The sequence below is a fragment of the Ambystoma mexicanum genome, chromosome 2p (genome assembly GCF_040938575.1).
Source record: "Ambystoma mexicanum isolate Mex_15411 chromosome 2p, UKY_AmexF1_1, whole genome shotgun sequence".
NCBI lineage: Eukaryota > Metazoa > Chordata > Amphibia > Caudata > Ambystomatidae > Ambystoma > Ambystoma mexicanum.
The window spans coordinates 936,211,080-936,226,781 of NC_090923.1; the positions used below are offsets into that span (position 1 = coordinate 936,211,080).

At 46.0% G+C, this 15,702-nt stretch overlaps 1 protein-coding gene across 1 annotated transcript in view; it reads right to left on the reverse strand.

Annotated features, from left to right (window-relative positions):
* The window catches only part of LOC138566934 (placenta growth factor-like), a 354,273-nt gene that overhangs the window by 38,194 nt on the left and 300,377 nt on the right, over positions 1 to 15,702 (reverse strand). Inside the window, exon 3 of the mRNA XM_069644691.1 lies at positions 8,657 to 8,853. Coding sequence (XP_069500792.1) covers positions 8,657 to 8,853 — 197 coding nt within the window. The remainder of the gene's footprint in view (positions 1 to 8,656; positions 8,854 to 15,702) is intronic.

Genomic DNA, 15,702 nt, shown 5'->3' on the forward strand with positions numbered 1-15,702 from the left:
ACCCTTTTGGAAAAGCCTTGCACCCCCCTGGACACCATAAGGGCTTGCTTAGGGGGGCCAGCCCCACACTTTGAAGACTACTGCCCTAGGCAAACCCATGCTTTATAAGTTAATGCAAGCCCACAAAGCCCACATTCTGAGCTGGCCAAAACATTCCGACCGCCTCGATCCCACATGTGCCTTATTCCCCGTCTGCACGTCCTTCTGTTCAGCCACAATGGGAATAGCAAAGGAGATCATCCTCAACGGACCAAGCTTCTTTTTCTGTTCACATGGCGGCCATGTCGACCTTGCACATTTTAGTTTTGGCTATTAGATGGCGCTAAAGCGCCACATATAAACCAACATTATTGCATTGGAGTACAGGTAGAGGGAGATGGCATATAAGGGACACAAAGTGTATAGGTGTTTTAGCCACTCATTGACTGCCCATGGCCATGGTCATTCCCACCCACCTCTGGCCTCTCTAGACCACAACACATCCTACTGGGATCTCCTTGAGCTATCTTATCAAGCCATAACATCATCCTTTGCAATCAAAGTGCCTGACTCTATTTATTCAAAGCAGTCTTCTGAGTGTTAATGGCTTAATTGGAGCTGTAAACGCGCTGTAGGTTTAATAAAATGTCTTAAACGGGTCTGCCGCCAGCCTGTTGATTTATAAGCAGTGTGGGTGTCCTTCACTGAAGTCCTGTAAAAACAATCATAAACAAGCCAAAACGTTTGGCTTTGCCAACATGTACTAAATAGGCATTTGCCAGGCACTGCTGTTATATACCCAGGTACTCACACCATTTTGCGGTGTCATTTTTTATTTTATAAATGCAGAGAGAACAGAAGATACAAAGGTGAAAACAACATAGGCAAAGAATGAAGAAACGTAGGCCCAACAGAACCATAGCCCTGAAACATTAGTCAATCGCTGACATTGGAATAGAAACAAAAACACATCTTGAATAACGCATGGCATGAAACCAGATTAAACATAGGGACTCGTGCATCAGGCAGAATGCAAGGAGTGACCTTAAGGAGTAATGTCCTCAACTCATGCCCAAGTTAACACACATGTCCTGGAACGGACCCCAGATCTCTTCAAACTTGTTCATTCACCCTTGTGCTTAAATACTGGCTTCTCAAAAACCCAGTTGTCAATACAAAAGTAATGTGGAGATTTCCCGGCCCGCAGGATCATTTAATTTGCCAGCATGCAACTGCCGAGCAGCCAGAAGTTGTTTGCATAACTCAGATCATCTGTTAGATGGTCATCCCCAAGAACATCGAGGGAAGCCTTCACGGGTATATCAAGTCGTAGCACTAGACACAATCTCTCCATCACGCACCTCCAGAACGCTGCATTATTGCAGCAAAACCAGAGTAATTGGCTCAGTGTTCCTTTTTTCTCCTGCTCGTTCTTAAACTCCCACCATTTTGCAACTGCTATCATTAATAGCCAGTTAGTGCCATTATGGCAGTGCCTTGCAGAGGACTTTCCCAGGCCTACACAAAAACCAAATCTGTTGGCATTGCCAATGTATGTTTGGAATGGCTTGTGCCCCCAACACAAACCCACTCACCAAAATTGTTTTGCGAAGGCATGCAGATGCTAATGCTGTTGATACACAGCTGGACAGAATATCTCCCCTAGTCAAGGGGGCGCACAGCCCCGTTAAGGGCCCTAGCGTCGCTTGTGACCTTAACACAGTCTGGTGTGCTGTAAGTGGTAACAATGGGGTAACAATGGGGTATTAAGCTTTCATAATAGGCGTAACAACATCGTAGGAAATGTACTGATTCCAATTTCCCTCTGCTCAGAGAGTGACAGGTTACATTGGGGGTCATTAAATTACCGGGGCATTACAGTCCTAGCAGACCCGGTAATTGCCCATTCCCGGGCGTCTGAAAATATTACTCCCCATTCCCATTTGAGTCCCATTGAACTGAATGGGAATGGGCAGGACGGATGCACCGGCACCATTCATGAATGAATGGTGCCGGTGCATCCGTCAAGGTCTGCGAGCACGTGCCGTTCCGCATGCCAGGTCAGACCTGGCGGGCTGAAAGGCACACGCTCACAGACCTCGTAGTTTGCTGGTCTGGTAACAACGGTGCCGGTAGCTTACCGTCGTTACCGGACCGGCAAACTTGTAATGAGGCCCAATATTGTTTAGGTAGGAGCATTACGAGGGCCCCTTCAACCAAAGCCCCATGTTTTTCTCAGTTTACCAACAGCAGTCTGTTCCTTTTGGGTACGATGAAAAGCCTCCACTATTTGCGCCCTCACGTCTGATGGTGTGGCAGGCTTGACCTATGTCCAGAAAGGCACACGCATTGCATGTTCATGTTTTGGCTTAACTACGGATGTCACGCCTTCTTCGGAATATAGCAGGGCTTGATAGAAAAACCACAGCTAATGGATGGGCCACAAGGTTGGCGATGAGATTTTGCCAGGATTCCTTCCCATTGGGCAGGCGAGTTTGGTCCATTCTCGGCTCTGATGGCAATGTACCGAGGTTGCCACACACCCCTAATTGCAAAACCTCTGTGCCATCATTCTGTCACACTAGCCAATTTCTGTATCCTTAATGCAGTGACTCTGAACCGTCTGTGTACAGGGTTCGAAATTGAGAGGAGCGGGGGGCTATTTGGCTCCTGCTAATAGCCTAGAAGAGCCTGGTTAGCTTGACACCAACATGCACCAGGAGATACCTTTGACTCCCCAGGCCAACCAATGCCACCCATGTGAATTTAACTCTGTGATGTGGTGCAATCTATAAATAAACATGAGGCCCCCTCTATATGCCATTTAAGGCATTTGGGTTCAAACAATAGAGAACATTATAGGTTTGCATATTATGTGTGAGTTACATTTGTGGAACACTATGTACCAGCTCCTTTTTCCCCAGCGGTAGCTCCTGGCCACTGGTTATTGCTGGATACTCAGGGGCTGCTTTTCGTTTCTGCTTATTTGATGTTTATTTCGCCCGCTGTGTGTATAATATTCCTGACAATAATAAGACCCTATGTTAATCTCATTGGAGCAATGGTGATGAGACAGCCTCTTGTATGCTTGGCAGCGCTTGGCATGGGCTTTGGTTGCTGCCAGTCTTCCCGGTCTTCACCTTTGGACGGTGGCCTATTTAGAATAGAAAGGATAGAAAGGAGGTGGGAGGCACAAGAGATACTGCAGTAGAAGTGGAGGGTAGTTACACCTGGAGATCGACTGACCTGTCGGAGAGTAATCTGAATTTCCTACAGGGCGCCACCCATGGACACCCTCTACTTCCACTCTGAATGCAAATGTCCTCCGTATGTTTCGTGCTAATGATTTTTAGTTGCTAGTGTCAGAAGTGTTTTTTCTCAAAGATGTTCTGAACGCTCAGGCCACTCAGTGGATGAAGACTTCTTGATACCACAAGACAGGGTGTTAACCTGTAAATATGGAAAATACCACACTTCCCTTGACATAGCTGAGGCCTTGGTTCTGCTTGTCTGCTCTGAGGATTGCTTACTCTCTGTCTCTATGAACTAAATACGGTGAAATATGCAAACTGATGAAAGTTATCCACCTAATTCCAAAAGAAGACATGGCCACCTTGGTTGTACACATGACCAACATAAGGTTGGAACATAGCAATAACCCATACGTGGGTCAGGCCAAGAATCTATATGCAGAAAAACTGCAAATGGACCTTGAAACTGACCCCTGGCCTCGAGAAACGGGGCTATAATTTAGAATCTCTAAAGACCTACACTGGCTACTGGTCTGGAGCAGAAAAGTCTTCACCACTGCATGCCTCACACATGCAGCACAGCCCTGTCCTGGCACTAGGAAGAGCGACTACGACTAGAACTAGAGATTAGAGCTAAAGTACACAATTGTCAAATGAGAAATTATAATTAGGATAAAAGATTAGGGCCGGCATTTATTTATTTTTTAAATTTAATTTTATTGTTCACTTATAACGCGCTTAATATCAACACGTGGATTCTAAGCACGGATCAGGATTCAAACCTGTGTTGCGCTGCGTTGTCTTGTTCCCAAGACAAACGCGTTGCTCCTGAGCTATTCTTCCTAAATTAGGACTAGGATTAGGATGAAGGATTATGTTGAAGGACTAGGACTAAGATGATAGACTTGAACTAGGGACTGGGATGAGAGAACAGAACTAGGGATTAGAAAAATAGACTAGGAAGATACTGGGGACATTGACGAGGAACTATGACAAGGAACTAGGATTTAGGAGTAGATCACTAGTGTAGGGTGAGGGAGTAGGGAGAGAGATTAGGATTAGGGACTAGGACAAGATTTTAGGATGACGACTAGGGCCTAGGGCAAAAGTACTTGGACGAGGAATAAAGTGAGGGACTTGGACTAGGAAAAGTGACAAGGTTTAAACTGAAGGACTAGGACAATTGACCAGGATGAGGGTTGAGAGACTAGGATGCAACACTACGACTTGGGACAAGTAAATCACAACAAGCGACTAGGATAAGAGAATGAGGTAGGAGGTCTAGGGACAATGTCTTGGGACTAGAACATTAGATGACGATGTGAGATGAACTGCAGACTAGGATGAGGTTCTGGAAAGAGCGAATAGGATGAGAACTCGGCACTATGGTTTGGGGCTAGGTGCTAGGATGAGAGACTAGGATGAGAGACTAGGACAAGTGGCTATATGAGGGACTAGGATCAGAGACAAGGACAAGAGATTAGGATGGGAGATTAAGGACTAGGATGAGAGGCTACAAATAGGGACTAGGATGAGGGACTAGGATGAGAGACTAAGACTAGGGACTAGGCTAGGAGACTAGGATAAGATACTGGTTCCAGTGACTCGGAAGATGGACATGGACAAGAGACTAGGACTAGGGAATAGGATACGATTTTAGAAGAGGTCTAAGGACTAGGACTTTGATGAGGGACTAGAATAAGGGACTTGGGTGAGGTATAAGGAACAAAGACTAGTATGAGAGACTGGGACAAAAGAGATTTGGGTTGGGATGAGGGACTAGGGCATGGGATTAGACAAAGGGAGAGAGTCTAGGGAAGAGTCTAAGAGGACAGGCTTGGATTTCGACAAGGACTAGGAAGAGGCATATGATGAGGACTAGGACAAGGACTAGAATGGACAAGACCGAGTCCTAATCCTAGTCCGAGGAACTGGGCTGAGGCATGAGAGACTGGGAGGAGATACTATGATGAGGGATTAGGATAAAAACCAGGAAAAGGGCGAAGGACTAGAATTGGAGACACGGGCAAGGGTTAAGATCTAGGACAACAAACTTTGGTGCAAGGTTAGAACTAGGTGTGGGACTAGGAGAAGGGATGAATGATGAGAGTTTAGGATGAGAGACTAGGGGCTAGGGTGATAGACCAGAATGTAGTCTATCAGCCGAAGGAAAGTAAGTTAGAATGAAACACTAGGTTGAGGGATAAGGGCAAGAGACATGAGGCTAGGATGAGGGACTAAGATTAGGGAGGATGGTGAGGGACTAGTACTAGGACAAGGGACTTGGACAAGAGTCTAGCACTAGAAATGAGAAACTAGAAAGAGAGATTAAGACTAGGGTCTAGGATGAGGGATTAGGACTTTAAGATAAAGGACTAGGATGATGGAAGAGGCACTAAGACAAGGGGTGAGATATTACAAAGAGAGGCAAGAGACTATGACAAGGGGTGAGAGTCTACGTTTAGGGTGTATCCCTAGGATGACAGGCTAGGATGAGGGAATAGGAGGAGAATGAAGGATGGGTGGAAGATTAGGATTTGGGACCTGGACAAAGTAGGAAATAGGAATAGGAATGAGGATAAGGGACCAGGACTAGGCACTAAAATGAGGGGAAAAGGTCTAGATTGAGGGACTAAAATGAGGGATGATAGATTAGGATGAGACACTAGGACAAGAGACTCTGGGGAATTTAAAGATTAGGATGAGGACTAGGATGAGGACATTACAAGGGATTAGAACCAGTGTGAGAGAATGCGACGATGACTCGGATTTTTCTAAAATACAGGCAGATGCGGGGCTTTGCACTGTCCTGATGCGAATCAGTCTGCAGGGAGGGTGGCACAGGTTTACCAGGGAAGGACCTCTAATCCTCTTCCCTCCCCAGGGACCCCCTCCTTTGTAGAACACCAGAGAGGTAGGGGCCCATATGAGGGAGGAAGCTCTGCAGTTTGCTCTTGTTAACTTGTGCTTGTGCTGAGAAACTGTGCAGCAATATAGAGCATTTCTACATCCTTACTCCTCATCGGCCCCCTTGTTGGTTGATATGGTAGAATCATAACACATAAGAATCTGTTTTACAGCCAATAATTGCACCAACTGTGACTGTGCCTTGCCAATCAAATATTCTGCTTCCTAACACCCTGTCCTTTGCCAAAATTAAAAATGAAATGTTGAGGGTTAGTCAAAATTCTGCAATGTGTCCTAAAAAACTGGACAGAATTTGAAAAGGTGGCGGGTATTGTTTTATTTATTTTAAAAAAGTATATATGATGGAAAACTATTTGACATTGGTTGCACATATGTGTAGCATGCAGGAATATTCTAGGTCTGTTACAGCCAGATACCACACCACTTCTTCAGTATATACCCTCCAGTTACAAATGCTAAATTAATTAACTCTCAACATGCCCCCCCCCCATAACGAAAAGACGAGCCTGAAGCAAAATGGTCAGAGTTCCACACCCGAGTCCTCCATGCGCCCCCAGTGCCCCCACACAGGAGTACAGCTCTGTGTGGCCACAGAACTCTCTGCTGCGCACCCTCTACTACCCCTGTAGCCCGGGGGCGGAGGGGGGCCTGGGCATCAGGAGATTAGACTGGCTCCCTTGGGTTATGAGACTGCCATAGCCTGTTCCTGAGCGCCCAGTGACGGAGACCTCTCTAAAAACCGGATGCCCAAGCCCTGTCTGCACGAGGAAACTGAAGGGCGGTGCATCTTGTAACTGACATCTGCGTTCACACTGAGTCACTCATTTCACCTGCAGCCACCCCATACCGGGAGGGCAGCTCAGGGGCAACATGCTTGCTCTGGGGACAAGATCTTGCTATGCAACATGGCTTTCATCCCTGGTCCGGTGCTTAGAAGCTGGAGGATTCCTCCATTAAGTGCCAAAATTAATCGGCACTCAATAATTCAGGGGAGAGCCAGGGAACCGGAAGGTCCAGCCAGCAGACACTATGGGCAATTAGGGAGAGTACTGCAAAACTGGGGTCCTTCTTTTAATAACAACCCTTTTACTGTGTTAACCAACTAAGCTGGAACTCACAGTCAGACCCTGTTTCTTTACACCGACACCCCCTCTCATTTCCTTTCCAACTTCGTGCTCTCCTTCCATCTCACCGATTCTCCCCAACATTATGTTTTCCTTGCACCCGACAGCTCTTTGAAGAGACATGAATAGTTGGATAGAGCGATGTACAAGAAATCCTGATACATAGCATAGATACATGTTTATAAAAGTATTCAGGGTCTCCCCAGCAGTGGAACGGCCTAAACGTTTTACACATTTAAGTAAGACACACTACCTTGTGAAACACTTGTGTATAGGCGAGTTATAAATGCCATATCATATCGTATAATATCATATCATACCTATGCCGGAGAAGCAGTATTAATGGGACCGTACCTTTTAATTTGTAGTAGCTTAGCCGCCTACATCAGGCAATAAGCTGTCTTTCCCTCCACATTACCCCATTCCCAAACTCTCCATTGAAATTGAGTTCTCTTAAATGCATTCCTTTTTTAGCTCAAACTGGACGAGTTAAAAAATGAAATATTTTTGATAAATATGGAGCTTTTTTGTTAATTTGACAAATAAAAAAAACATTTGAAATAAGCAATTGCAAATATTGGTGCATCCTTGACTTGCCCCCCTCCCCCCAACCTCGAAGAATGTTCACGATGAGTAAAATGAAGCCATGCCCCCCTTTTTCCTCTGCAGGGGGCATCCACAGGCCACCCAGAGTCTCTCTAAGAATTGGCCATCTTTCTGATTGCTAGGGTTACCTCTCAAAATACAACAAACATTGGCAACGCCAACAGTTTTGGCTCTTCTGTAGACACTGCATCTGTATTTTCCAGGCACTACTATAATGGTACTATGTGGCCAGAAGATGGCAACATCTACTCAACGATGCTAGAAGCTAGGCATATTATATACATAAACCACCCAAATGGGTAAACACACAATCCGTTTCCTTCCAATATTACATGGAAGGTGTTACATGTGGAAACATACTTTCAGCGTATTGCTCTGCAAGTTTCCGCAGTGCACCACATATCCTGATGAGGTCGCTGCGGCACATTGTAAGATCTTCTGGGAAGGGGAAGAACCGGAAGCTTGCAATGAACTGGAGGAAGAGAGAACTTGCAGGAGTACAGATGGTATTGCAGGTTTCCATGAGGCTACAACAACCAGTGATTACTGGATACTCACAAACACCTCTCCCTGACGCAGCCCCCGCCCCTCTTCAACGACATACCCCACTGTCCACTGTACAGAGCCACACTGCTTTCTAGCTAGGTTCCCGCTCCATAAAACCCCTACACACATAGATACAATACTAGTGCACCATGAGTCTGGCGATTGAAAATCTTGAAATGAAGCAGCACCCCAAACCCCCAAAAATAGCACCTAGAAAAGTACCTGCATGGTCACAGCCCGAGTCTCGAGTGGCACACACTCCAGTGTCTCGTCACCACAGCAGCCACCGCAGCGCCTGAGGAGCACGCAGGACGGCTTGAAGATGTGCGCGGCCTCATGGGGATACTCGCTCAGGATGTCCACCAGGGTGTCGATTGTGCGGCAGTAGCTGCCTTTCCAGACGTCTTCAAAGAGAACCACTAGCAGAAGACAAGGGATGGTTGTTAGAGGGGTGCCCGCTCTCTCTATCCCTGCCCTATTATCCCACCCTTCCTCGCGGGAAGTGCTGCTTTTATGGTGTATGCCAACGATGTCCAACTCCAGGCCTCGAGGGCTGGATCCATGACGGGATTTCAAGATACCCTCCATTAATAATCATGAGATACATTTTTATGAATGTATGCAAATTTACCCTCATGAATATTAATCGTAGTTAACCTGAAAACCTGTCAGGATTCCAGCCATCAAGGCCCGGGAGGCACACAGAAAAATGCAATGCATGAACGAAAACCAAACCAAATACAAACACTTCTATAACATTAAACATATTAGTAATGTATTAGAATGACCTTGAGCAAACCTATAAAAAAATGATATGCTGATAAGTGGCAGTGGAAGAACGAAAAGGCTATTAATTAGTGCTCTCTGTGTTGTTTAATGTAAGGAAAGCGATATATGCTCCAGGACGACCGAAAAGGAACTAAAACCTTACTGCCAAGGTTGGTAAATCACACGAGTTTGGAGAATTCTTCGTGCCTTGTGCAAGTTGTCAGCTTTTAAGCACGTTCACGTTAGGGAGCAAATGCCAAGTTTTGAGCACTCGTGTTTTCACTTCTTATTATAAATAGAGGCACTTAAGTCTTGTAGAGGCTTACTTGCCGTCATGTTCATCAATGAGTAGGTTTGCTTCTCAACACATGGTGTGTCAGTCATACAATATACACATAAACTTCAACATGTTTCGGTGTGCTCCAGCAGCTTCATCAGGGTGAAACAGTTCAACCGCGTGGTTCTGTTAATCCTTGAAAAAATGCCGACCACCCAAATTACCACCAGTGATTGACAGCAATTTCCTGGGATGTTTAGCGGATCCGAAATTGAAGATTCCCCTCATCAGGGGCTACTTTCACAGGCTAGGGAGATTTTGAACCGCCCCCTTATTTCACAATAAGAAGGGAAAACTGTAAATTGAACAGAGGGCTCAAAACGGGGTATTTGTATGGAGAAAAAGAGTTATGTGACCCAGATCAAAACTAGACAGCATGTACACAGCACACAAATCCCTTCAAATGTCCACTTGCGCATTGAGTTTGCAGTGGTTCTTTTCTTGGACACCCACCCTACACCCCAGAAGAATGGCTTTAGCTGCAGTACCGGTGGGGCTTAAATACAAATGCAGGAGTCCCTCGATTTCTGTTGGATGGGACTGGTTTGAGCACCCCAAATACACAAGCGTCTGTTCCTGTCTCTATCTCCACGAAGCCCTCTTTCATTCCAGGGTTCCATGGAAGCCGCAGGAGTGGCTCCACCAATCTACAAAGGTATGTACACAATCCTGTTTTCAAACGCTTCCACGTGAGGTCTTCGCTTTTATAGTGGACAACGTATATTTGGCTCTGTGCGAGAGGGGTGCTCCACTAGTCCCAGAACACACTGGTCACCAAGTTCCTCACCTAGCCAAAGCCTAGTGATCAGTGGTCGAAGTGTATGAAAGGAAGTAGTGGAGCTTTGTTCCCTGCTGGACTGTCGCCACTCCCCACAAACCCCACTGCCACGCCCCCTCCCACGCACAATACAAACCCCCGAACAAACAGACCTGATGTTTAAGGGAATGTTTTGTGCAATGCACTGAAGTGCAAGTTTCAACTTCTTCCTACACTTTTATTTTAAAAACAAAACCATCTCGGAATGGTTTCTTTTTAAAATAAAAGTATAGGAACAGTAAAACTTAATTAAAAAAAAGTAGAGGAACACCGCTCCCACCCACTTTGACCACTGCTAGTGACACCATCTGGGTGTACTACTGGTGAATTACCCAATGTGAATGGTGGGACTTTGACAAGATCCTATTCTGACCAGAAGCCATAAAAAGGACACTCCAAGGCGCTGCTCTCAAACTTGTACGATAGTTTGGTCCAGAGTTATTTCAGGCCTCAAAGCAAAACAGGTAAGCAAAACAGGTAAATGTATACCTGTTTTGCTTCTATAATGGTAGAATTGACGGAAAGGAGGCTGTTCCCTCCTGATAAGTAATTCAGGAGCAGAAGCTTCCAAACAACAATAGTGCAGTAACTACCAAAGTAAAAGTAATGTCCATGCAAGGCTTTAAAAATACACTCTTTACTCAAAGCACAACCGGTAATCAGAAACACTAAAACCCATGATGTAAGGAAAATACAGACTATGGGCCTGATCACGACTTTGGCAGTAACCCTTAAATCCGGCGGTAGCGCTATTATCCGCCGGCGGTAAGAGCGCAAGTTTTCCCCATTGAGCCCCATGGGGAATGGGGCATTCCCGAATGGGCTCAATGGGGAATGGGGAATTACATTACCGCTGAACTCATGATCCGGGGAGTTCGGCGGTAGGGCTAATACCGCCAGCTGTAATACCACCGGCGTTACCGCCAAAGTCGTGATCAGGCCTGTGAAAGGTAAAATGGGAAAGCATAAAACAGTTATTTTAAAAATGTCTTGGTGTAAGGTAAAGGACTGGCATGGCCTCCGGGGCTCAAGGTAAGGCCAGCGCATCAGGGTACCTGGAATACCTGGGAAAGGGCCCCTCGTCCACAAGTTCACTGCCATAGTCTTTGTTAAAAAGCACAACAGTGCCAAGCAGTAGTCCTGGGCACTTCCAACAGTTTGAAGCTGCATTTTCGAAAGAGGTGATGTAGCTTGATGGGATTCAATCAATGCAGCCTGGATCAACACGTGGGGTGGTTCGATGGTGGTTGGCCTCGTCAACGGCAGATTGAGTCGGTACAGCTCAACCGTCTCGACAGACACTGATCGTTGTTGAAGTGGAATGGTCAGTCTAGGCATCTCCATGTGGCAAGTAGCTCCAAGCAGCTTCATCACTGTGGGGACAAACAGGGTATACTGACTGTCTTTTCGTGCGTGGCTCAGCAGTCATATATTCTCTTGCCACAGGCGGCAGTAAGGAGCATAACGTGTCATGAAGCTCAATCATGGTTTGAAGGTGGCTCAATGCCTTGAAACAGACTCAACATCTTCTGTAGGTTTGCTGAGCAGGGGCAAGTGCCAGAAGTCGAACCTCTGGACTTAAACAGAGCTGGGGCACAAAAAGCTGTAGCTCTTCTGTGAACTTGCCTGCAGACCGACGTATACTCAGTCATCTCCAGGCACACTGTCTCCCCTGTCGGCTTGGGAGTCCTGGTCTCTGTTCCTCAGTGCAGGCTAGTTCCAAGGTTCCTCTAGCTGCTGCCCCTGTGTTCTCCAGCTACACTAAGGTAATGGCTCTACCTTGAATCGGCCATCTTAATCCCTATGGGCAGGGGCTTTGAATTGTCTACAGCTCCAGAAGGTAATCAACAGAGTAGGTTGCGTCTACAGCATTTAGAGACAACTCCTAGGAGGGGATAGTGGCTTCCAAACCTCCTGCTAGAATGGAATGGGGACAAATTCCCTGAGAAGTGTACACTCTCTTGTGCAGCAATTCCCAGAGTCCTTAGCTCCAGTAGAGTTGCTGCGCAGCAGAGCTAAGCATGTAGGGAGGATCCACAATGGCTGCGCACCCTCGGCTCCTATCCTGCTCCCCTGAAAACAAAGGGACTTTCACTGCAATTAACGGCACTTGCCTAGGCCGCTCTTGAGTAAGCAGGCTTTAAGGAGTTGCTATCGGTTGGTTCAGCCCAGTCTTAAGAAGCCTTCACATCCTGGTCACGTGTGAAAGTCTCACTTGGGAATTACAAGGGCTTGTGCATTGGCCTGAAAACACTTGGCTTGGGAGGAAAAAATTCTTCCCAGAAAATGTTTATGTCACCTGGTTCATTAATGAGCGCATGGTAAGCCTTGTAACTTTATTTCAGTTACTATATGTCTCTTCATTCCACGATATTCTCCTTTGGCAGAATATTCCTTTATATTTTTATTTAGTTTTATTAGCATCCAAACTATAGAGTGCTGGAACTCTGCCACCAGGTATGAAACACATTGTAAATACCAGTCATTGTCAGCAAGGAGCCTTAAGAATTGAAATAAAACCCCACTGCTGTCTGGCAAATGTAGACCTTAGTAAACTTTCTCCATTAATAGCATACTTTCCCCAGCACTCTCCAGTGATGGGGTCAGAAGTACAGCCAAGCAATTCTATGACATTAGCATATGGGCTCTTAACCCTTTCACGCCCTGAGGCCACGTACATAAATCCGTATACCCATAGGAAAACATGTACATTCCCACGGTGAGAGGGTTAAAGCGAAATACCATAAGCTGCCACAAAGGTTCTTCATCCACACATTTGAGGTAGCATGTACTTTTGGTATTTGAAATGTAGCCAATTCACCTGTCAGATGCTGGTTTGTCCTTGGAGTGTGCACAGCAGATAAAAATATATGTTTCCACTATATGGCTGAGGGTGATTATGTAACTCGCACACTAAGAATGCAGTCAGCTCAGTTTAATTACAACGCGTATTAAAAAAGGGATGATCAGGGCATGCATGCATGCGTGCCTGCCTGCAGAGAAACCACATGTACTTTATGCCTCCAAAATTCCAAAACACGCCAGAAGGGGACACCTTCGCAGATTCTGCCACAGGGCAGGTGATACCTGAGGTTCCCTTTAGGACCCAAAGTGCCCTCTGGGGTTCACCATCAGAGGTAAATGAAAGTTGATATGGCTTATGGGGTGACACCAAGATGCTGCCTGGGTCCAACAAAGATGATGGACACGAGGAGTCCAGTGGGCCTAATCTACTTAGTGTTCTATGGGGGTGCTGCACCCTAAGGTTCACCACTCTTTCCTGCCATTTCATGACTGTACCACAAACCAGTACCAGTGGAATTCCACACTATGAACACAGGCAGCCAATTGAAGGGCGCCAATGGAGGTTATTGATGAGGAGCAGATAACACAAGGATTTGCTTTTAGTCCAAAGTACCTCAGGACGCCGAATTTAAGATGGAAAACCACCAGTACTATTGAAAGGACCAGATTCTGGTATTGGCTTTGAGAAGTATGTAAAACACATTCAAGGAAAAAAGGCTTAATTCCTGTCACAATACACAAGGGCATGTGGGTACAAAATACTCCATACTCCCCAGTGCTTCCACTTGAGGAGTAAAGTTACTTAAACAGGCACAGACGCCCTAACTCCAAGTTAAAGAAGCTGCCATTGTATGAATTTTTGTAAAGTGCCAGAAGAGACTGCACATTCTCTATGTAGAGCCCTGCATCACTTGAGGGGGAAGGAGGCCTGTTTCATGTTCATCCAAGGTCGATGTTAAGATGGATTTCTGAACTCTGACCTGGTGGGCAGAGGTTCAGACGGCCAGCCTAGTTTCTTGGAACAGGATAACCTTCTGCACAAGCCAGACCAATTAAGGTAGCATTGGCGGCGGTCAAGACTAGGTCTCAGGAGAGGTGAGGGTGATTGAAAGTCAACAATGAGCACACGCAGCAAACAACACCGCAAATTGCTCTCAGTCAGGTGTATATATGAAAAATACATATACATTCATGAAAGGCCTTATAACTCCAACACAAGATGAAAATCAGCAATATTAACAATACTAACAAAACACTATACTAGCAAACATATATACAGTAATGTAGAGGAGGCGCTGTTAAGATGGATTTCTGAACTCGGACCTGCAGGGGCAGAGGTTCAGAAGGCCAGCCTAGTTTCTTGGAACAGGATAACCTCTGGACAAGCCAGACCAATCAGGGTAGCGATGGCGGCAGTCAAGACTAAGCCTCAAGATGGGTGAGGGTGACTGAAGGACCCCAATGAGCACACAAAGCAAGGACACTTACAAATTACTCCATAAAGGTGTTATATTAAAAATATAGACACATTTATTACAAGGTCTTTGTAACATCGACCATAGCAAAGAATCACAATAATACTAAATTAAACCAACACATAACAATCAATACAATACATATATAAGACCGAGGGTTCTAAGCAGTTATGAGCATGTAATATGTAGACCACCTAGATGGGGTGCAAGTAATCATTAGACCCAGTTCGACATCAGAAATACACCTAACTAGGAGGAAGTTCAAGCCATACGAAGAGAGGAGCCTTATGCTCAAAAGTACCTGCATGCGCTGGTGCCAATGGATAAAGTAGAGTCTCTTCAAGGGTCTCAGGCAGTTCAGGAAGGTGAATGAAGCGATGAAGAACAAGTCCCCACTACTCAAGCAAAGCCTCCACTTGTGGGCAGAGGCAGGGTGAGAGTGCGGAATAGAGTCGCTATTTCGCAACAGCGGTAGAAAAGAAACAGGCTCCTGCGTGAGGGGCCACCGTTGGGGTATGGACTACTCACCGGTCCCCGACGTAGGCAGACCCAAACTTCTCCAGTTCAGTTCACGTTGCTGGCAGGTTCAGCTGCGATGATCAGGATGTCTCGACACCGTGTAGATTCTGCATAGCAGGATGCAGGGTAGAGGGTGTCCCAAATGCAGTGGACGTGCACAGGTTGTTACCGCAGCAGGGCAACACGGCAACCGCGTTTACTCTGGTCCGGGCGCACTCGTCTCACTTCAGACCTGGGAATGCCAAGTGTGCGACATTCGGTGTGAGGGTGCCGTGGACACAGAGAAAGCAGTAGACCAAGTTTCGAGGGCTTCCCCAAAACGGCGGCGGTGACAGAGCAAAGTGTGCTGCGTAAGCTGGTCAGACCACTGGTTGGTGGTTCATAGTGATCATTTCGACAACAAAAATGTCGAAAAAAAAAATGTCGACTTTTTTTTTTCAATGCATTTTTTTATCGAAATGGGGGGGTTCCCCCCCAATCCACCTTTTTTTAAATTTTTTTTTGATTTTTCCCTTTTTTTTAACTCCCGAACCCCTAAAATAAATAT